We start from the raw sequence: 23,455 nt of genomic DNA, 5'->3' as shown, positions 1-23,455 counted from the left end.
GATTATCCTAGAAGCAGTGACTCTGAAAAAGATTTGGGGGTGGATTGAGTCTCCCATCGGGTAAGTATGGCCCACATTGCTTTTTCCTAGATGTATACAGTTATATTTAGTCATATTAAAATGCATATTGTTTGCTTGCAACCAGCTTATCATGAAATCTGACTGTTCTGTATCAGGGACCTGTCTTCTTCCTTATTTACCACGCCCACAAGTTTTGTTTCATCTCCAATTTTTATCAGTGATGATGTTATGCAGGGCCGGCTTTAGGACCTGCGGGGCCCAATTAGACTACCCTGCGGCGGTCTGGGTCTTTGGTGGCACTTCGGAGGTTGGGGGTCCGCTCCGCGTCTTCTGCAGCACTGAAGGACCCCACGCCGCCGAAATGCCACCAAAGACCCCGGAGTGGACCCCCCCCGCTGCCGAAATGCCGCCGGAATGGACCGCCACTGGGTGAGCCTAAGGCACGGGCCCTCTTAGGCGTGGGCGCGGGGCCCTCTTACCCACGGGGCCCGATTCCAGGGAATCGGCCTAAAGCTGGCCCTGATGTTATGTTTTCTTCCAGGTCACTGATAAAAATGTTAAATAGCATTAGCACAAGAACTGGGGTCACTGTGGGACCCCAGTGGAAACCTGCTTGATAGTGATTCCCCTTTTTACAACTACATTTTGAAACCTATCATTTAACCAGCCTTTAATCTATTTAATGTGTGCCAGATTAATTTGATATTGTTTTATTTTTTTAATCAAAATGTCGAGCGATACAAACTCAAAACCTTTACAGAAATCTAAGTGTAATGTATCACCACTATTACCTTTATCAACCAAATTTATAATCTCACAAAAAAAGAGAAGATATCAAGTTAGTTTGACAGGTTCTGTTTTCCATAAACCCATGTTGACTGACATTAATTATATTACCCTCCTTTAAGTCTTTATTAATCGAGTCCCCTATCAGCTGCTGCATTCTCTTACTCAGGATTGATGTCAGACCAACAGGTCTATAACTACTCAGGTCATCTTGTTTACTCTTTTTAAATTCTGGCACAAAATTAACTTTCTTCCAGTCTTTTGGAACTTTCCCAGTGTTCTAAGACTTACTGAAAATCAACTTTAATGTTCAAGTGAGCTCTTCAACCAGCTCTTTTAAAACTCTTGGATGCAAGTTATCCAGACCTACCGATTTCAAAATGTCTAACTTTAGTAGTTGCTCCTCCTGAGATACTAATGGAATGGAAAGAGTGTTAGCATCATATGATATGACTACGTCCCGTTTGGTTCCCAAATACAGAACTGAAATATGTATTGAACCCTTCTGCCTTTTCTGCATTATTATTGATAATTCTGCCATTTCCATCTAGTAATGGACCAATACCAGTTAGGATTCTTTTTGTTCCTAACATACTTTAAAAAACTCCTTCTTATCGTCCTTAACTCTGCTGGTCATAAATTTCTCCCTTTGGCCTTTTGCTTCCCACATAAATCTTCTACAATTCCTAGCTTCTGATTTATATTACTTACTATCAACTTCCCCTTTTCCCATGTATTATACATTAATTTTTGTAACTGCCTTCACTTCCCCTCTAAACCCGGTGAGTCTTTTAACCAACACACCCTTCTTCCTCAATTATAGCTTTTGGGGCATCTAGTAAAGTGTTACTAAACAATTCCCAATTATCATTCACATTTTTCTGATTAAATTCTTCCTCCCAACTGATTTGACTCATAATTGTTTTCAGCTTTGTGAAACTGGCCCTTTTAATGCACCAACTATATATATTACTGGTCTGGACTTTATTCAGTTTGCACATGATCAATGTGATCAAGTCATGATCACTTGTACCTAAGATGCCATTAATTTTTAGTTCTGTGATCAGTTCCTTTTTCGCTGTGAAGTCTAAGTCTAAGATAGAATCATCCCGTGTTGATGTTATTAACAGTTTTGGCTTGTGCAGAATTGGGGCCTATGGGGCCAGGAGAGAGCTCTTACAGCCAGCTTTGCACAACATTTGAACCGGCTGGGTTTCCAGGGCAGAGTTGGGCCCATGCTGCAAAGTTTGGCTCAGTAAAGGAACTTTCCCACAGCTAGGGAATACCTGGATCCTTGATTTAGCAATTAAGACTTCAGGGCCTGATCCTCAAAGGAACACCAGGAACTCCCATAAAAGCCAATGGGAGATGCGGATGTTTCATGTAAACGGCCCTTGATTTGGGCCTTCATTTTCATTAAGGTTAACTGGCTGCCCTAAAGGGAACCAGCAGTATTGGATAAGCCATGGGTGCTGAATTATTTTGTGTGAGGGGGGCTGTTACTTTTTTATAGAGCTCCGACATGAAATATGTGAGGAACACAAATACTACTACAAAACCAAAAACAACCCTCCCTCCCCGCAAAACGTGGCAAAATAAGGAGGCAATGGAAGTTTCTAAACATTGATTTCAATATTTATTCTGTGATTAATATCACAATTCACCATAATAGTTGCACTATTTGTCATCCATTTTGATGAAACCATAATATAATAAAAATGATAGTTTCAGCAAGTGAGTTTTTGCATATATTAAAATGCAGACTTTTACAACAGCAACAAAAATGTGCAAACCCCTTTTCTCCCCAAAGTAACAAAACAAAAGCTTATACTGAGGTATTTAGTCATGCTATCAATTTCAACAGAAGCAGGGGAAAAGAGAATCTAATGGATATCGCTTTGGATGCCCCTGCGCTGTTTCTTCGTGGGGAATGGAATCAGATCAGTAGCAGACCCAGAAGACTGGGCCTGATCCAATGCCCACTGAAGCCAAATACAGTCTTTTTGCATTGACTTCAGTGGGCATTGCATGGACTCTCGGGGCCCAAATTTGTTCCCATTGAAGCCAACGGCAAAACTCTAATGACTTTAATGGGAGGATCCAGCCTTCTAAAGCCTGGATCATGTGAAATTGCGAGCGCCCTAATTTTCCATTCTGAGCCCTCTGCATGGCACAGGATTGGGGCCTTAGAGAGGAGTACAGGACAGGGTGATAATGGATCAGACATGCAGCACAGCCTGCTGTATAATAAAGGAAGGAAGAATGAATCCCTCCTTTAAATTTCTAACCAGACAGGTATTTTTTTTCTTCCATACTTAGTTCCAAGCTCAACAAAATAAACATCTTAGCAGACCACCAAAACTGATACCACATATCAAGAGAGAGATGGTGAAATGTCAGGCTTTAAACATTTATTATGCAGATGATGTATTTTATAGCATACAGTGGTTCTGGATGTTCTATAAACAAGACTGAATTGCCATGAAGAGTTATCTCCCTTGTCTTAACCGTCTAGGAAAAGCAGAAAATGATGGTGTTTTTCTCCCCTAGTACAAATAGCTAGTCTCTTCCCCCCAAAATATTTTTCCTTTTCTCTTTTTTAAAAAAGCGCCTAGTTTAACAAATGTGATAAATGATTAAATTTTCAAACACAATAAATACATTTAAAAAAATCATTGTTAGTGTGACTGTGTTCTGAAGGAAACCACAACTCCCTTTGCTTTTGACACCGGACTTCGAAAGCTTTAGTGATATTTCTCCTGGAGATCACAAAAGGATGGGATAATAGCTTAGTGGAAAGAACAAAATTAGTGTAAATCCACAGAACGCCCAGAGAGGGAATATAAATCAAGTTTAAGATTCTGAGACTTCCAAGTGAGAGGTGTTCGTAAAAATAAGGCTAAGCTTGTGAACGAAAATAAATCAGAGGGGCTTCTAACAATTTTTCTTTCAAAGTCATCCATCACGCCAAGAATAGATACAAATTAATCTCCTTCAGGGGCAAGGGGAGAACCAAGCATATCACTTACTTCACTACTCTCCCCTCTTTGTGTTTCACCTTTCATATAAACGATGTCTTCTCCAAACAGTGGTGAAATCCCTCGCGGGAAAATACACAGGTCACTTTGTGGAGAACTAAAACCTTCGATTCGGAAATAATTTCACTAGGAACCAGTCTAATCACATGCCATATAGATTCTGGGCAGACGGCTAACCACTTTGTAGTGGCAGACTCCACAAATCTGTTCTTCATTTGAGCTTCTCCCTCCCCCTTCATCCTCTCAGTAAATTTAGTTACTGTAACACAGAGAAAATGTTCTTTGCCTGTGTAGCTTCATCTCAGGGATTTCTCAACAGTATCACTGCTTTTCTCCACCTAGATCCTCAAACCACAGATGAGGAGATATCTTCTCAGGGCAGAGGGCGGGACAAATTTAATGACCTATGGATGAAGGGCCAGATCCTAAGCTGGTGTGAACTGAGATAGCTTCAGTGACGCTACTCCAACTCACATCAGCTGAAGATCTGACCTGACATATCTAAGCCCTGGTCTACATGGAGGGGGGACGGGGCGAGGGATCGATCTAAGTTGCGCAATTTCAGCTACGTGAATAATGTAGCAGAAGTCAACGTACTTAGATCGACTTAACATGGTGTCTTCACCGCGGTGAGTCGACTGCTGCTGCTCCCCCGTCAACTCTGCCTGCACCTCTCGCGGCACTGTAGTACAGGAGTTGACAGGAGAGCGCTTGGGGGTCGATTTATCACGTCTAGACTAGACACGATAAATCGATCCACTCTGGTTTGATCGCTGCCCACTGATCCAGCGGGTAGTGTAGACATACCCTACCTGGACTTCCCGTCCCCTCCCCCCACTGATTTAATTTTAAGGGAACGATTTTTGAAATCTACGTTTATTGAGAACACAAAGGTTGAAACTGGCCAAAACTAATGAAGAAACATAAATGGTAACTCATGTTCCTTCAGAAGGTAACTCAGTGCACACTAAGGCTACGTCTACACTAGGGAGTTTACAGCAGCAGAGCTGTCCCGATGCATCTGCGCCGCTGTAAGATCTCTCGTGTAGCCGCTCTATGCCCACGGGAGAGAGCTCTCCTGTTGACATAATTAAACTACCCCCAATGAGCAGCGGTGGCTATGTCGGCAGGAGAAGCTGTCCCACCGACAGCACAGTGCACTCTACCACTTATGCCAGCGAAACGTATGTCGCTCAGGGGTGTGCTTTTTCACATCTCTGAGTGACAAAAGTTTGCGGACATAAATGCTAGTGTAGACATGGCCTTAATAATTACAGGCTTTGGTGGCTATAAAGAATGGAAAAAACAAACAAACTCACTTGGATTTTTGTACTTGACCTTACCATGACTAGGTGAAAATATTAAAAACAGAGATGGTTTTACAGTGCTGATTTCTAGACATTTCTAGTGAACCTATAATATTGGATCTAGTTGTATCTTGGCATCACTTCTTTTGCTGGAGGCTTCCCACCACAGAGCATCTTATAGAATGCATGTTATTTACACCAGTGGTACTGGTGATGCTTTCACATTCATATGGTGGACAGTCTCTCACTATTGAGAAACCTGGAAACATAAATTGGTGACCACTCTTAGATGGAGAAAAATGCTATTTTGTACTGTTTCTTTCATTCCTTAGCAATGCTGTTCAGTGGTAGCAATGTCATAGATAAAGTTTATTGTTATCAATGGACTTTCAAAAGATATGATTGGTGGTGTGTATAGTTCCAGGGGAAAAAATACATTTCCAGTCAACATTTAGATTCACGGGTACCTATGGAACAATCAAAATTTCAAATTACAAAGCAGTTAATGGCAGAATGAACACACACTAATTGTCATACACAAATCACAAATCATTGAAAGATGGATTTCACATCACGGGAAGTTCTTAGACACTGTCCAAAAAAGGCTGGGGGAAAATTTCAGGGCGACAGAACAAAGTAACAGGCCAAATCCATTAAACCTGAATATCTGGGTACAGGACTGCAGCTAGAAGGCAACCTCTAGTAAAGGAAAACTATGACTAAACCTTCATGGCTGGCGGTGGAGAAGCATTTGAACAGAATTACTGTCATGTGGCTTGGCTTTGCCTCTTGGTGCTCCAAGAAAATTCCCAGTGATTAGGTGAAAATTCAAGTCTTAGAAATGCAATTTCCAATTCTCCTCTGGGTTCTTCTTTTTTCCCTTCCTTTGATACAGTCAGAGGTCAACTTGGAAATGTTGCAGATTATACTGGGTGAAAGACAGGAGCCACAGAAGCTGGCATGTATACTGGGAGGGCTGGGAACAGAAGCTGGAGATCGTGGTTATCGGAGGGCTCAATTCGATCATTCACACATTTCCCCTTATTGCCTGTATTTTAGGGGTTGTTTTTCTTTAACCCCCTCCCCCAAATAAAACAAGAAATCACTTTTAAATTCTTTGTTCAAGTCTGAAAAAGCAGCAGCAGCAAGTGGATATACTATGTTGCTTAAATAATTAGTCTGATTGGCTGTGGACATTCTAAAGCAATCAAATAATCAACTGTGGATAACCCACATATCACATTACATCAACCTTGACAATTTTTGTTTTCCATCTTTAGCATTGTCTTGAAAAGGGGGGGAGTAGAGTTTGTGTTCAGGTTGGTAAATTTTCATGACAATTCTGTGAGACTGCACTGAATCCAGTCTTAAGACGCTGTTTCTTTCACACCTTCACACCCAAGGGGCAAGGCATCAGAGGGCAAACACCTTAAGGAGGGTTTAGATTCAAAGGCTACAACCCTGAACCTTATAACACTGCTGGGCTTTGTTGTTCTATAAAGTCCAATCTCTCATGGATATTCACTATAAAATATTGCTGCCCCTACTGTGACACAGTTTTCTCACAGACAATCTAATGCTGAGGTACTGCAAGGGTTTGTCTTCAGAGAGCTAATCCCTAGACTGTTTCTGGAACTTAGAAATCAGTCTTTCCACAGAAGTCCAGTGCATTAGGCAATTTTTGACAGCTGAATCAAGGTCTTCTCTTTGTTTCTTGGACATGCTACTGTTGAGGATTCTGTTTCCTGCTGTTTTCTCTTGCTTTGTATGCACCTTAGAAAAGACCCAAGCAGAGAAGTTTCGAATAACTGTGAACCATAAAAAAAAAATCTTCTCTCCTCTTGTGGTATTTTCTCTGTTGGAAATTTTTGCCCTCAAACTTGGCTTCCTGCAAATAATTTCCCCCCAAGTAATGGACAAATCTGGTTCTCTCTTACACTGCCATAAAACATACTGAACATCCAAAAAAGATCTGGATTGAATCTTTATTCTTGTCAACAAGCACGCAGAAATTCACTCTATTGGTCTACGTTGTGGAGTTCAGATCCAGATCTGTATTGCCTCAAGGGTGGGTGAGTATTTGGATCTGGGGGTTAGTGTTTGGGTCTCATGTTTAATCAGGAGCTACACTCCAGTTTCATGGTGCCAGAGGTGGGTTTGCCGAATCCATACTTCTTACTACCAGGGGAAAGGGAAGAAAACTGAATAACAGGAGAAAAGTGAAGAAAAAATTGGAATATACCATCCTCCCACATTATAAGCACTGATCAGTAGCCCCCTAATCACAAACTGTCTTTTGGAAAACAGCTTGTGAGTGTTACGAACACCAAAACAGATTTTCCAAGTGAGTTTCTGAGACCTGTTGCAGCAATGAAATAAGGCAGATATTATATATGAATCTTAACAGTCAGATTCACCCAACATTGGCAGCTATGCTCAGATCACAGGTGCCTGGAGGGAGGGTTATGTACTGTCACTTCCTTCTCTAATCTTCCATTAATAAGTGCTGAACAAATAAAGGGAAATTTCCACCCCCTAATTCTGTTAGACTTCATCAAGTAAGCACCAGAAGTGATGCAGTAAATAAAAGCATCAATAAAGAAGCAACCGCTAAGCCTTGACATCATTTCCTGGTCACCATACAGGAAGTGAAGTAATGGCCTACCTGTCCCTCTTTACCAATACAAAGTTACTGAAATAAGTAACTTCAAAGCATGTTTCAAAAACGGGGCTGGAACAGATCTCCTTTTCCAAAAAAGAAACTGAAGTTAGTCAACAGGATCCATAAATCTGGTTAACGTTACTCAGACCCCAAATGGTAAATATTGTGTTTACGTCGATCTCTCACAAATCTCTTGCCTTATATTATATATTAAAGCCCTAAGCCTGCAAGTTGATGAGCACCCACAAATCCCGCTGGCATTATTGGGAATTAAAGCCATGCCGTCCTGTGGGACTGGCCCCTAAGGAAGGGTTTGGTGGGCAGCTCTGCTCTTCTTAGGAATTACAGACTTACTACAGAATAGATACTTTAAAAAATAAATGTACCATATGCTTCGAAGCTGCGGTTTCTCTGCCAAACTTGCATGTGCTTCAAAACTAATACTTGTTTTACGACTGACACGGATCCCTCTCAGTCTAAAAGCACGTCGCACACTTAACAGCTCACCTTCTTCCCTAATGAAGTCAAGTCACTGGCTTCACTTCTCATGCTAGACTGATCTGCCCTACGGGCATTCTGCAAACACTTCTCAGCATTGCCAACACCACGTCAGCTTCTCTAGTGTGAGCATTGTTGAGAACCCTAGAGTAGACAGAGCGCTAGGGTTTTTAAGCAAGTGAATCACCTAATCCTGCTTGGATCAGGTCTAGAGAACACAGTGCTTAAATTTCTGTCAACAGCCTCTTTACAAAGGGCTCCCAATGTTTCTAACACCAGTGAAACTGCACTAGTGTTAAATATGGCGGGATAAGTAGATGTGATGGCTGCCGCCTTTGCCAACACACTGGAGATTGAACTGGGCATCTCCAGAGCTCAAAAAGCATGAACTGTGACAGCTTGCTCTAAAGAATCAAACCTCTCTAGCTGGGGCTGTAACAGACTCATCTCTCTGCGCATTGGGCATGGAGGTTGGGGACCTGTAACACATGCTCACCAGTGAGTTACATCCTTCCTTGGATCCAAGGAAGCTCATCCTAAGTGTCTGAGGCACACAGCAGTTTGAATTCCAGACAAGCTTCCACTGCGTGATAGCTGCCATCTTGTCTGACCCACCAGGGGTTGAACCAGAGATCGCCAGAGCTAAAAGCATGAGCTGTTACAGTTCGAGCTGAAAGTCCCTCGCTGGGGCTGTAACAGACTCATATCCTCTGTGAACTGGACACAGAATGGGAATTGTAACACACACTCACCAGTGGGTTACACAGGTAAGGCCAGTGAGGTGCACTGTGGCTTCCTTCTCGTACTACCTCTACTCCATCTCTAGCCATTCACATTGCTCTCCACTTTACACTTCATTTAGTGGAACGAAACAACCTGCTCTGACCCTCCTCCATATCAGAGGCTGTATTAGTTACACCGACTAAACAGACTATGCTTCTGACAAAGCAAAAGACGGGGACAGCCTCCTTCTGAGTTCCACGTCTATGCAATGCAAACCGAGAGACACTGGTTAGGAAAGTTTAGCTAATTAGAAGCCAAACCTGAAACCTATATTTTCGGCTTTTCTTTTTTCCTTTCCAATGCCATATACTTGTCACCTTCTATTTACCAGTTTCCAAAGAAGAACTTCAAGTCTTAATTTTTCCCTCACCCTGTCTATTATTAGGATCAAGCATAAGGGACCTGGTTTAAATGTATAATTACAACTGTGACAGTAATTACAATAAAGCACTCTTTAAACAAACAAACAAAGTAAGTTACAAAAAATAAATGGATTATAGTTTAGTGGATGAGGAATACTGCGTCTTTAGCAGCAAACAGCTGCAGAATGCCTGTGTTTCTTAGAATTACCAGCTCAGAGTGTACATTTTTTCAATTACCTTGATAGGTTACTGGCAAGAAGACTGTGGCTATGATACTTCTAAAGTGGCTTTTGGATTTTTTTAACTTCTTCTTCCAATTTAACACCCTTGTGCCAACCATTCAAGAGCTCACATTATAACGTTATTTTCATGTTTCAAAGTTGATAGCAAATGTCCGTTTAAAAAAACCTAATAAAACAACAACAAAGAAAAAAGAAAACCCAGTGCAAATAAATAAATCATCTTGTGTGAAATCCTAAGCTAGAATCAGGTGTTGGTGGGGATTTTGCGGAGGGGTGGAGGTGGGGAGGGGGAGAATAAAAAGTTGAAGACAAGGGGAGGGGGAAAAAATAATGAAAGCTTCGCTTTGACAAAAGCCGTCAATTACCGGCGTCTGGTGTGGAACGTGTCTTTCTTTGTCCTCCCAAGACATCTGCTGTGTGTTGTCTCCTGCAGTTGGCTGGTGCAAGCCAAGAGAATGGCGTGAAAACAATGCTAGCCTGCACTTCCACTTGCTTTTCAAATTCTCCGTGTTCTTTCTAAAGCCAAACAATAACACGGCGGGATGCGCGGCTGCATGAGCAATGATTTAATAGAAGAAACCTGAAACAAAAACTCAGCAGGAAAGAGGAGTGGTGCTCCGCAACACAGCTGAAAAGAAACATGCTCCCCTGCCCCCCAACCTCATGAACATATTCTTAAGCATGCTGGGGTTTGTCTTCTTAGGTATTTTCTCATAAAGGTTCTCGCTTCTCTCTCCAGTAGCTGATCAATTTGTAGCACAGTTCCTTCCTGTTTCCTTTTAAGGTGCATGTCTTCTTCCTGCTCCTTTCCATCCCCACCGCCCCACGTTCTCAGGCTGTCAGTTTCTGGATTGTCTTGTTGTAGTATTGTGTGATGGTGGGCGTCAGGGGGTTCCAGTTGTTGGCGTGCAGCTCAATGACCTCAAGGAGGAGGGACCGTGTCAGCATGGACTCCGAGGGGCACAACATCTTGTCACGTGCTATTGCCAGCAGCTCTGTCATCATCTCAGGCAACTGGTCCTCCAGCAGCCGGCCTGTGCTTTGCAGCTGTCAAGAGAGAAGGGTTGAAAGTTGCATGTTAAAGTGCAAGTCACCACTCCAGTGTTTATTATTGTTTAGTTTTAAAACTATCCTGGTTGTGACTAAGATGTCAGCTTGGGCTTGTCATGTGGGGTGGTGGGGGGCCCAAGGGAAATATAAAGCTCAGTTAATCACAACATTGCTACCAGAATCCCTCACTTTGTGCAGACTCTCCTGGAAAGCTATCCTACAGGCACCCTTGCTTGTAAATTATTAAAGGAGGAAGAAAGTGCAGAGCTGGATGCAAGCATATGGCACCTCTGAAAAAGTGATGTTGGCTGCAGAGAAACAACGGCGGAAGAGCCACAGATGGTCTGATGTTTGCTGTCATGTAACAACTCAAGGGCTTCTGGAGGCTACACTGAACAGCATTCAATTATAAGGACAAAATATTTACATAATAGGGCTGATTTCCAAAAGTGGAGCCCTCCTTTTTGGAGACGAAGTCCTCACCTGCATTTAGTACCTGCAACTGAGATATGAGTGCAAACCTTGAGATCTTGTACGCTGAACTACCTGGTTATGGGTGCAAATGTGACATAGGTACAGTGTGATAACTGGGCCTACAAATTTATCTTTATTGTGAGCTCAACTGTAAGAAAGTTTATAAAGTGTCACAATAACCTGTGGCAATAAATGCTGATGGGAAAAGATACAAAGGAGATACAAAGACTGAATTAGTCCAAATAAAAAGGCCCTATTGATATAACTCAAGATCATGCCTGGCAAACAAGAAAAGTGTGCAACCATCAATTAATGAACCAAAATTGGTGTGTCAGAAATTAGGCCTAATTGGTGGACAAAATAAGGAGGGGGGTAGGCTATTCCATTCAAGACTCCCCTTTTTGTGTCCTCCAAAAGAGACTTTGGGGAGAAAAAGCTGGCTACCGCGACGCTAGCTGACTGAAAGATGAGAGATGGGGAAAGAGCGAGATTTATCAATAAAGCTACCACCTCCATCGTCTACTGGGATCCACAGGACCTTCTTCATCCTAACCCTGAAATATGTCCTGACCAGAATGGGCCAGAGAGAGGGAGACAGATGCTGACATCGCTACCTCCATCAGCTTCAGATCCCAACCACCACCTGGAATGTGAAACTTTGTCCCGCACACACTGTGTCCTTTTCCTTCCCTACCTTAATCATTCTCTTTCCCCTCTCTCTCCTTTTTCCTTTTGTCTAATAAGAGTCTGGTTTAGATGGCCACGCTTGCATATTTTGCAACACTGCTATAAGCCTGTGACCAGAAAGGCAGCTACATGCAACGCCAAAAACATCCGATGCTGGTACAAGTTTGGTACAGAGTGGCTGCTAAGGTGACTACATGCTCTTCTTGTACTTTTCCAGCAGCAGGGCTGAAAGTGAAAGATGAAGTTTCTATCTTTGTTGTATTTTTCGCTCCTCTTTTTGTGTGTGTTCACCTTGTTTTGTCTTAAAGGAAGCAGGATTGTGCTTTAACAACAGCAACAATAACAGCTCCCAAGAACAAAATCAGGGACAAAATCAAAAAGGCCAAGGCACAAAATGAGTGACACCAACAAGAGACAGAAAAGGCCAAAAGAAGAGGTTCTTTAAATACATTAGGAGCAAAAGAAAAATGAAGGAAAGTGTAGGTCCTCTACTTAGCAAGGAAGGAGAGCTAATAACTGATGACACCAAGAAGGTGAGGTGTTTAATGCCTATTTTGCTTGAGCCTTCACTAAAAAGGTTAATGGTGACCAGATACTCAACAATTAATATTAACAACAAGGAGGAAGGAATATATGCCCAAATAGGGAAAGAACAGGTTAAAGAATATTTAGGTAAATTAGATGTATTCAAGTCGGCAGGGCTTGATTAAATTCATCCACGGGCCTTAAGGAACTTGCTGCAGCAATCTCAGAACATTAGCAATTATCTTTGAGAACTCAGAGGATAGGCAAGGTCCCAGAGGACAGAAGAAAAGCAAACATGGTATCTATCTTTTAAAAGCGGAACAAAGAGGACCCAGGGAATTGTAAACCAGTCAGCCTAACTTTGATACCTGGAAAGATACTGAAATAAATTGTTAAACAATCAATTTGTAAGCACCTAGAGGATAATAGGATTATAAGGAATAGCCAGCATAGATTTGTCAAGATCATGCCAAACCAACCTAATTGCCTTCTTTGACGGGGTTACTGGCTTAGTGGAATGGGGGGGAGGTGGGAGAGGGAGGACACAGCAGATGTGATATATCTTGGTTTTAGTAAGGCTTTTGATACAGTTCCACATGACATTCTCATAAGAAAACTAAGGAAATACGTTGTAGATGTAATTAGTATGAAATGGGTGCACAACTTGTTGAAAAACTGTACTCAAAGAGGAGTTATGTATGGTTCATTGTCAAATTGGGAAGGCAGGGTACATTTAGTGGGGTCCCAGAGGTGTCAGTCCTGGATCCGACAGTATTCAATATTTTCATTAATGACTTGAATAATGGAGTGGAGAGCATGCTTATCAAATCTGTAGATGATACCAAGCTGGAAGGGGTTGCAAGCACTTTGGAGGGTAGGATTAGAACACAAGCTACCTTGACAAATTGGAGAACTGGTCTGAAATCAGTAGGATGAAATTCAATAGAGACAAGTGCAAAGTACTTCACTGAGGAAGGAAAAATCAAACACGCAACTACAAAATGGGGAATAATTGGCTAGGCGGTAGTACTGCTGAAAAGGGTCTGGGGGCTGTAGTGGATCACGAATTGAATATGAGATAACAATGTGATGCAAAAAAGGCTAATATCGTTCTGGGGTGTATTAACAGAAATGTTGCATGTAAGACACAGGAGGTAATTATCACGCTGTACTCGGCACTGGTGAGGCCTCACTTGGATTACTGTGTCCAATTCTGGGCGCAACTTAGGAAAGATGTGGACAAACTGGAGCGAGTTCAGCGGAGGGCAACTAATGTGATAAAAGGTTTAAAGAAAACCTGACCTACATGGAAAGACTAAAAATATTGGGCCTGTTTAGTCTTGAGAGAAGACAACTGAGGGGGTACCTGGTAATAGTCTTCAAATATGTTAAGGACTGGTATAAAGAGCACTGTGATTGATTGTTCTCCATGAGCACTGGAGGTAGGACAAGAAGTAATGGGCTTAATCTGCAGCAACAGAGATTTAGGTTAGATACTCACTTTCTAACTATAAATTAAGCTCTGGAAGAGGCTTCATCATCACTTCCCGAGGTCCCTTCCAGCCCTACATTTCTATGATTCTCTAATCTTGCTCAAATAATTGCTAGTCTTCCCTCTTCTCAGTGTTACTCACTAGGTACTGTATTGAGGCCATGTATTCCTAAGCCTCCCAGACTAGAGTCAAGCTCAACAGGGTCTTCTTTCCCCGCTGATTCTGCCAAGCCGGTTCCCTTGGCTGTGGTTTCGCTAGATAGTAGGTGGGGACAGTGGGAATCTCATTCATCCATTCATGCGCGTCACTAATTAGATGACGAGGCATTTGGCTACCTTAAGATTACCTTAACATTCAGTGGTATATCATGAAGAACTGAACAGTCAGAGTGGGAATTTCAAAAGCACTCACTCCAACGGGAGTAGTGCTGAATGCTTTACCAAATCCCACTCGAAAATCAATCTGACAAAACAAAATGCATGCTGTGATATGATAGTTAAATGTTCATTCAGTAATTTTGCTGATTCACAAGTGTCAGATAACCCCCAGCCATTAATGTGAATTTAGGAAGGTTGTACTGAATTGGTAATCTCTATAAAATGATGATTTTCATTTATCAGGTATGGTGATGAGAATCTCAAATTGCTTTAAAACAATGAATCCTCAAAACAGTCTTGTGGGGTAGAATACGGCATTGCAGCCATTCAGCAAAGGTGGAAATTGAGGTACAGAAAGGTTGGTGACTAGTCCGAGTTCACAACATACCCATGGCAAGGCATGGACTAGAACACATGTATCCAGAACGCCAGACTCTGCTCCAGCCATAATGCTGCAAATCCTTTTCCTATTATTATCTTATGGAAGCGCTGGTTATTATTAAGGTTGCTCCACACTTTCCATTATTAGACCCTGTTTTCAGTTGTTTATAACTTTGCCAATCTTTAACCATTTGAGCTGAAATTTCCCAAGCCAGGTGTCTGCCTCAGTCCGAGTCTTTTTGCAGAATTTCAGCCAAAACAATTCAGCCCTTTCCAAGAGACACACTAGTGAAAAATAAGTTGTTTTGTCCATGTTAAATTCTGGCAACCGTTTCTTTGAAATGCGTTAGCGCCTCCAACTTTGAAGCAGGGACTTGAAATTTGGCAAGGGGGTGGGATGGCCTTTGTGTCAGGGATGTGCCTTTTGTCAGCCTCTCGAAAAACTGCCCAAATTTGGTCAAGTTAAAAGCCTTTTTTATATATATATATATATATTGCAGTTTGCACATGCTGAGTAGTGACTTGCTAGAGCTTTGAAACTAAAAGCTCTGACTATTCCGTCCACACTGAGCATGCTCCTCCACCCAGGGCAGAGCAGAACTTTCCCTGGAATTGCAACTCTTAGCTGCTGTGGGCCATGCCAGGGTTGGGCCCTTAAACTAAGAGCAGGGAAACGGTCTCTGCTGTGCTCTCAGCATTCGCCTCTCCTGCCACCCAGGCAGCGTGGAGGAAGAAACAGCCTTTTTCAATTGGAGAGGGGACAAGAACCATAACCGGGGAGGGGGGGGGGGGGGAGACAGATTTGGAGAAGGATCCTTGGGTGGGAAGACAACACAAGACTGAGACTGGAGGCTCGGGTGGGGTGGGGAGAGGGAGACTGGGACAGGAAGCCACGTGGGGAGACTGGAACTGGAAGCTGGGTGGCGGGAGACAGTTTCATAGATTTTAAGGCAATACGGGACCAACAGATCATCTAGTCTGACCTCAAAGGAGATTGAGACTAGTTGGGCCAGGAGACTGGGAACCAGTGTGATGGGGGGAAAGGGATGGGGAGGGGAGACAAATCTGACAAGAAGCCAGGGTGCAAGGGAGAAGGGGACTGTCTGCAAAAAGACTGGGACAAGGAACTAGAGGGGAAAGGGAGGGAAATGGGATGGGGACAAGAGCTTGACAAGAAGTCCAGAAAGGGACTGGGAACCAGTGAAGATGGGGAACACATAGACTGGATGGCGGGCAGCTGGAGGCTGTCAGGGAAGAGAGACAAATCAGATGAAGAGCCAGAATTCCCAGGACTGGAGGTGTAAGTGACAGGGGGAACAAGCAGAAGAATCGGTGCCCACTACAGCTCATATCCCTTTCGAGCCTGGAATGGAACTCATGATTCCTGATTCTCACCATTTCACTGCTGTCAGAAAATATCTGTGAAACCTACTGGCAAAGTGTTTCACCCCCACTCTAGTGCTGGTCCACATAGAGGATGACAACCTACTATTGCTATCCGGTACTTTGTTAGCTCAAGTGGCAGAGGCCTGTGTGGTGGATCTAGGACAGTCTTTTTGTTCTGTGGGCAGCACCTAGCACCGTGGGGTCCTGGTCCATGACTAGGGTGCTTAGGTGCTGCAGTAATACAAATAATAAATATGAATAAAGGTTCCAACCATGCTGATGACCCATGTGGGTTTCAATATGATGCCACATGATGGAATTTCAATGTTTTCAGTTAGTTTTTTTTTAAACCTAGGAAATTACACACAAAAATTCATTAAAAGAACATTAATATTACAAAGTCAAGCACTCATACATTAGGAAATGTCAGAATCAAGGTAGTCTATGCAACCTTATCCAGCCCCCGGGTGTTTCTGCCTTATGACCACGAGACAGTCTTTAATTACATGATCGCATACTATTTTTTCCACAGGACCCCTGTCTCATTCAATGCACAGGAGGGAGATGCTCTGGGGTTGAATCAGGTTTGGGTAGTGAAGGAGGCTGTTCTCTGTAGGCTCCCTGGCTCATTTGTTGCAGAGGTTGGAAGGTGTGTAGCGAAGAAGGCAGGAGATTACAAAAGACAAAGGAGGGTCTCATGCTTAAGGCAGTTGAATGCTGCTCTGGAGAAGTGGATTTTATCCCTGCCTCTGCCACAAAGAGTCCCTTTGTGATTCTGAGCAAGTCGCTTACACCAAACTTTTCACAAGTGGTCACTAATGATGTATTCTCATTTTCTGGGTGCCTGCTTGAGACGCTGGGGTCTGGCTTGCCGAAGTGCTGAGCAACTGACGTCAATGGGAGCAGTGCTTTGAACATATAAAAGGCAACCTTAATCCTGGCATATCCTAACTTCTGAATGCTTGACTTCGCTACCTTGACGTTCTTTTTAACATAGGCTTTTTTTAAGTGCAATATAAAATATAAAGCAAAAGTCAGTCAGGTAGCGTGGCACTGTATGCACAGTGATGGGACTCACATTTAGGATTCTGGGCCCCAGGCCTGGTTGAGACCAAGCGTGCAGTGTATATACCTAAAGTGATGGCTCATCTCTAGGGGCTAATGAGACGCTCCAGATTTCACTGCTGACTGCCAATCAGAACACTGCATTGAGGGTGGTGCAGGCCTATCACAAGGGCGGTCAGCCAGGGGGAAAGCAGAAGCAGCATGTAAGGAGGGAAGAACTATGGGGGACTGAATGGGGGAGGGAAAGGGAAAGAAAATCCTCAGCAATTGAAAATAAATCAGGGCAGTAAGAGGAATGTCAGTCTTTGAGCGGAAAGTGTCCTGTGTCATATAGGAGCCCGGGGAAAAGAGTTGTAGCCCTATCTTAAGACGTTTTAACATCTCGACGGGGGACCAAGTTCTAGCAAGATTCCACTGTGAGCAGTAGATGGGACCTTAAATGGATTTTGTAACCATGTCCAAAGCTTTAGCCTGGTTACTGAGCCCTGGAAAAGTCCTGTTTAGATGGGAGATTGGAATTGCATTGGAAGTGAGACAGGGAACAACTGGGTTATATCTGCAAAAAGACTAACACGGCTGCTACTCTGAAACCTGGGTTATATCTAGGTCCCCTGACCCAATTTGATTTGTGCTGCAAAGAAGAACTCAATACTTCACCCTTGCGGTCATTAGGTGGTTAGGACATGAACTTAACATTTCACTTGTATAACGGCCCTTCCAGGAGCTCAGAGCCAGCACACACTGGGCTGGGCACTTGCTCAGTACTGACTCATGTTGAATCGCCAGTGTTATTTCAGATATTCCCCACCTAATACTGGCCTGCCTTGACTATACATAGCGTGTGATGGGACCATAACACAAAGCAATAAGGCTGCAGGGTGTAGTTTGCTATATTCAAATATAATGAAACAGACACACTCATAATGGTAATACCCTTTTCACAGAAAAGGAGTTGTGGGATTTTTGATGATCCTAGGTGGTCAGGAGCTTGGTTTCACACCTTGGCCTGGGGTCCTATGTAGCACAAGGCTGTGGGACTGACATTGTGGTCCCTCTTGAGAACTTTCGTTTTGGTTGCAATGTCCCTCAAACAAACAAACAAGTTAAAAAAGTAAATATAAAAAAGAGGGCCTGATTCTCCACTATTTGCCCTCCTGTCACCATTTACCTCTGCGCAGAACAAGTGCAAAGGGGGGGGGGGGGGGCTGCAAACACCACCGTTCTGATTTTACAACCACTTGGAACAGGTGTAAACAATGACACAAGGTGCAAAGCTGTGAGGAATTTGGCTCCGAATATCTGAGGTCCCAACAGCCCCTTCATACCTCCATGGAACAGCAAAGGACAGCATCTTCTTTCACATCCTGAGATTGCAACAACTGCAAGAGAGAGAGAAAAAGAGGCAGCTGGTTATTAAAGCATGCCTTGTTTCTACTGCATTATAATCCCTCCCCTACCAAACTGCTCCTTCCATGTTTTAACCTGTGTTCGCTTTCCTCACAGCCACAGCAGGGAAAAGAAGAAAGTGGAGGGGAAAAAGGAAAGATGTCTCTGGTGTGAATGAAGAGAAACAAGGCCAGAATGCAGCATTTCCACTGATGAGATTGAGGAAGCAGAGCAGAACATGCATAGTAGATAATAACTTTCAAGGGAAATGTTAAGTATATAGTGAGAGTTTTTATGACGTAGGTAACTGTACACAAGGAAATGCACTGAGTCCCACCAAGTCATTTCACATACATAGGAGTATGGGGGTCCCTGATAGGTATGGTAGGCGTTCTTCAAAGGCCGCTTCAGAAATCATCATTCACCACAGCTCCGCTCCAAACTGAATTAACAAATTTGTCACTTGTTATTTACAATTCAGACCAATGAATAAACTCCGGTACTGATCAGTTGTCTGTGCCCTCTGTCCTTTTGAAGCCCCGGAAAATCTTATCTCAGACCTCAATGCAGGCTTCCTTTTCATAAGTCACAGAGCCTGACGTTCTTGCAGTTCGGTCTCATCGCCACCCTCTCAGCAGCCTGGACCCCCATCATCTCTGATGGACCAATCTCTGGAGACACCTTTCCTGGCAAACTCAGACCAAACCGATTCCAGCTGGCCAGTCTCCACACTCCATTCTCCAGCTGGCCTCCTCCCACTGCCGACTTTCAAACAAACATTCTAGGGTGGCTCCTGGAAACCGGTACAAAGTGAGCCGCAGTGAATCTTAGAGCCTGGCTGGACACACTTGGACTTGTGGGGCCTCTTTAAAAATAGCTGTGTAGATGCTGCTGCTTGGGCTCTAAAGAAGAGGGGTAAGCTTCAAAGCCCCTGTAAAAAGGTACGGATAGCTCAGTGGTTTGAGCATTAACCTCCTAAAACCAGCGTTGTGAGTTCAATCCTTGAGGGGGCCATTTAGGGATCTAGGGCAAAAATCTGTCTGGGGATTGGTCCTGCTTTGAGCAGGGGATTGGACTAGATAACCTCCTGAGGTCCCTTCCAACCCTGATATTCTAATATCTACACAGCTCCTTTTACTGCAGTAGTGCAAGCCCAAGTCTGTCGACCTGGGCTGAGACTTGCAGCCGTGGACTGTGTAGACACACCCTTAGAGTCCTGAGGTTTCAAATCACTATTTCACTTCCACCCACATATTTTACTTCCCACATATCTCAAACCTAAAATAATCTAAAGGCAATACATTTCCTAACATTCTCCCACAACTTGTCTACACGCAGAAGTTGCACCAGTTTTACTTAAATCAGTTTAAAAGGTGATTTTGTTTAAGCTGTGCAAGCCCTCGCATGGGCAAACTTACACCGGTTTGAAATAGGTTACATTGGGTAAGTATGCACAAAGGATACATCTACACTGCAGCTGGAAAGGTAATTTCCAGCTTGGGTAGGTGAACACACGCTCGCTTTGATTGAGCTACTGCACTAAAAATAGTAGTGTAGCTGCAGCGGCATGGGCAGAGGTACAGGATAGCTGCCGAGTTCGCACCTAGGGTCTTGGATGTAATTGTACTCTGGTAACTAGGCCGGGCTACCGAGACTACACTGCACTTTTTAGTGCGCTAGCCCGTGCTGGAAATTACAGCTTCAGCTGCAGTGTAGACGTAGCCAAAGTTGCCCTGGTTTAACTAAATTGGTTTAACATCACATCTTGAGTTAAACCAGGTTTAACTTTGTGTTTAGACACATGCTGAAGCCAACAAACTCATGTCAGCATAAATTCATCATCATATCTTACTTTTCCCCCACTCCTATCTTTTTGCCCTTTGCTTGCTTTTAATTACATTCATTTTTGTTTCCGGTGTTTAAGTGCGACTGACGTAAGGTGAAAGCGCTTATGAAATCACAGTCGTACTTGTGGTGTAGACACTGTCTTAGTTAGCAAATCGGTTGGAGGTGCATGAGCCGGGATGGGATCCAATGTTGGCTCTGTGGTGGCTTCTAGAAGTGAGGTGAGAAAAAGGAGCAAAGATGCTGGGAAAGAAAATGCTATTCTTCTCCCGTCACTCTCCTGACCATAACTGCACCTTCAGTGTGCTGGGGTGGGAGGATTAGGGCAAAGGCACCAGTTGTCTGGATGTGGGAGAGGACAGAGGTACAAAAGCCCATCTCACTTCTTCTGTCATGGAGCATTCATGCATGAAGAAGCAGTTGCGTTGTGGGGCGGAGGGAATCTCCTGCATTGCCCGTGAAGAGCACACACCCTATCCTAGGAAAGCTGCTTCTCACACATGCAGTGGAAACGACAGTCTCACTGCAGAAGTTAAGAAGAGCTGAGGGGCAGAGCTCAGTCTTCCAATCAGCTCCCAACCTCAGCTCCTATTGAGGCCAACTCTGCCCTCATCAGTCACTCACAGCACTCATCAACTTTCTCTGGGGAGTGGCTTCACGTAGGTGTGTGCGTGCACACACTGTGGAGGGATTGGGGCAGGATTTCTGAGGGACAGACATACAACCACTTTGTGAGGGTATCTAGAGGAGCATTGTGGAGCATGTATGGGAGGGGAGAGACGCTTCTGGGGGAACATGAGGAAACACTCATTGTGAGGGCACCTGAGAGACTGGGATGTTTCTAGGGTGGATGGGAAACATGGGAAAGAGGAGGGAGAGATGGATTTACAGCTAGAGAGGGAGGAAGGAAAACAGAGGAGAAGGAGGAAGCAGCTGCTGAGGGAAGACAGCAAGCATACACTCTGGACCAGGCTATGGCCATCAACCAGTTTAGGCTTGAAATTAGACAAAGGCTTCTAAACATCAGAGGAGTGAAGTTCCAAGGGGAACAGTGGGGGGAAAAAACCTACCTGGCTTCAAGACTGAACTTGATAAGTTTATGGAGGGAGTGGTATGACTGCCCACAATGGCATGTAGCCAATCTGCGAATGGTAGTAGCATTGGCTGGCGATGGGACATGACATGGGGAGGGCTCTGAGTTACTACAGATAATTCTTTCCTGATGTCTGGCTGTTGGGTCTTGCCAAAATGCTCAGGGTCCAACTGACCGCCATATTTGGGGTCAGGAAGGAATTTGGCAGAGACCCTGCCTCACACTGGCAGAGGCCCCAGGGTGGCTATTTTGCCTTCCTCTGCAGCCTGGGTCACAAGTCACGTACAGGTTTGAACTAGTGGAAATGGTGGATTCTCTGTAACCTGAAGTCTTCAAATCATGATTTGAGGACTTCCGAGGTTATGGGTCTATTACAGGAATAGGTGGGTGAGGTTCTGTGGCCTCCAAAATGCAGGAAGTCAAACTAGATGATCACATTGGTCCCTTCTGGCCTATGTGTCTATTAGCTGGGAGCTCAGGAAGACTAGGGGTTAGGAAGAACATTTTGGGCCCATCTGCACTGGCCTCCCAGCTGTCTTCAAAGACCAGATTTATACATGGCTTCTGCTAATCCTGCTTACCACCATGAGGAGGGGCAGACAGTTGGTCAGTCTGATGTGGGTCAGACCAAGGTTGGTCTTGTGGCCAAAGCCCTGGACTGAGACGCAGCCTAGTGCATTCTTTTAAAATACTGTTTTGGCCCAGCTGGCTTAACAGTGTGGTAAATCCCTCTAGTGGGAATTGTGTTTAAAGCCAGTTTATAAACATGGCTGTGAGGCTAGTGTAAACACAGCCATTAGACAGGTGGGAAGGAACAGCGTAGAGTAAAGGGAGTGATGAACGGGGGCCCTTTCAAATGCTGCTGCATGGAGAAGGGACGGATGGGGTAAGAGAGGGGGCTCTTCCCGGCTGCTATCATAACAAGCTAATAATAAACATGGAGCATTTAAACAGTGATGGGGTCCTGCCTCCTCTGGAGATGTGTTTTCAAAAGCAGTTTTCATAGAATCATAGGCTTAGAAAGGATCGCAAAGGCCATCTAGTCTAACCCTGGGTGAAGGTGCAGGAGTTTAGTCACATTACGCCCTGTCTGCACTGGGGGCTGGACTGTGCTAGACGAAACCATTTCTAAAATGGGTGATTTGTGTGGCACAGGGCTGAATCAATGCCTCCCGTGCTAGCTTAGATGGCTGCGCATAAGCCTCCCTGCTGACGGAAATAACAGATCTCTAAGCTACTTCTCAAACCTAAGGGGGCTAAACTGGCTGACACACCTCACATTTGCATGCAAGGGCTGCTGGCTGGTTAGGTCTGTGCAGGTTGGGGCTATAGAGCTCAGGGCCAGGGATTTTGTTATTTGGCCAGTGATTTTGTAACCCTTTTCAAAGGAATGTTATTCTGATGCTCACTATGCTTCTCCCTTTGTCTCCCTGAGTATCCTCGGCATAGGAGAAGAGTCCGCGAGGCTGGCGCCCCTGCTAGACTACACCCTCTGAGTGGCTCCTATGCACCGGCAGGCTGGCACGGCTGCCAACAATCGTGTTACCCTCGCTGCCTGCCTCTGCAGCCCTGGGGGATCTCTTCTGTATCTACCCTTGGCTCCAAGGCTCCAGCACTGAACGGCTTAAGAGCCATCTCCTGAATTCCCATGGCATGTGTGACACCCAGTCCCAGCGGGAAATCCAGTCAATGGAAGTCACATGCATGCAGAGGGCACAGTTTGACCCTGAGGTAATGAAGTTTGAACCATTCAGCTGCTGTTGGAATTGCAACTTCGAAGTGTCTGGCTTTTGAGTGATCAAAGTCTCAACCTAATTAATTGCATTAGCAGTTTAATGTATTTTATCCAAATATATTATTTATGCCTATTATGTAAGCACCCCTCCTACATTATAATTATGATCTATATTTAAAAATTTATAACTCCACACTGTATATCGGAGTGGGCAAACTTTTTGGCTTGAGGGCCACATCGGGTTTCTGAAATTGTATGG

The 23,455-nt window shown here is 44.0% G+C and overlaps 1 protein-coding gene across 14 annotated transcripts in view; it reads right to left on the bottom strand.

Moving 5' to 3' along the window:
• Positions 1-3,201: 3,201 nt before the first annotated feature.
• Positions 3,202-23,455, bottom strand: part of CTIF (cap binding complex dependent translation initiation factor) — a 320,545-nt gene continuing 300,291 nt past the window's right edge. For 11 of the 14 annotated variants that reach the window (XM_065549997.1, XM_065549991.1, XM_065549992.1 and 8 more), the window contains 2 exons: positions 18,463-18,516; positions 3,202-10,746 (listed from right to left, as the gene is read on the bottom strand). In XM_065549997.1, the coding sequence (XP_065406069.1) occupies positions 10,531-10,746; positions 18,463-18,516 (270 nt within the window). In that variant the 3' untranslated portion in view covers positions 3,202-10,530. The remainder of the gene's footprint in view (positions 10,747-18,462; positions 18,517-23,455) is intronic. The other 3 variants (XR_010588762.1, XR_010588763.1, XR_010588764.1) reach the window with 1 other exon arrangement.

This window comes from Chrysemys picta, chromosome 6 (assembly GCF_011386835.1).
Source record: "Chrysemys picta bellii isolate R12L10 chromosome 6, ASM1138683v2, whole genome shotgun sequence".
In the NCBI taxonomy this organism is placed as follows: domain Eukaryota; kingdom Metazoa; phylum Chordata; order Testudines; family Emydidae; genus Chrysemys; species Chrysemys picta.
This window is presented reverse-complemented; position numbering and strand designations above follow the sequence as displayed.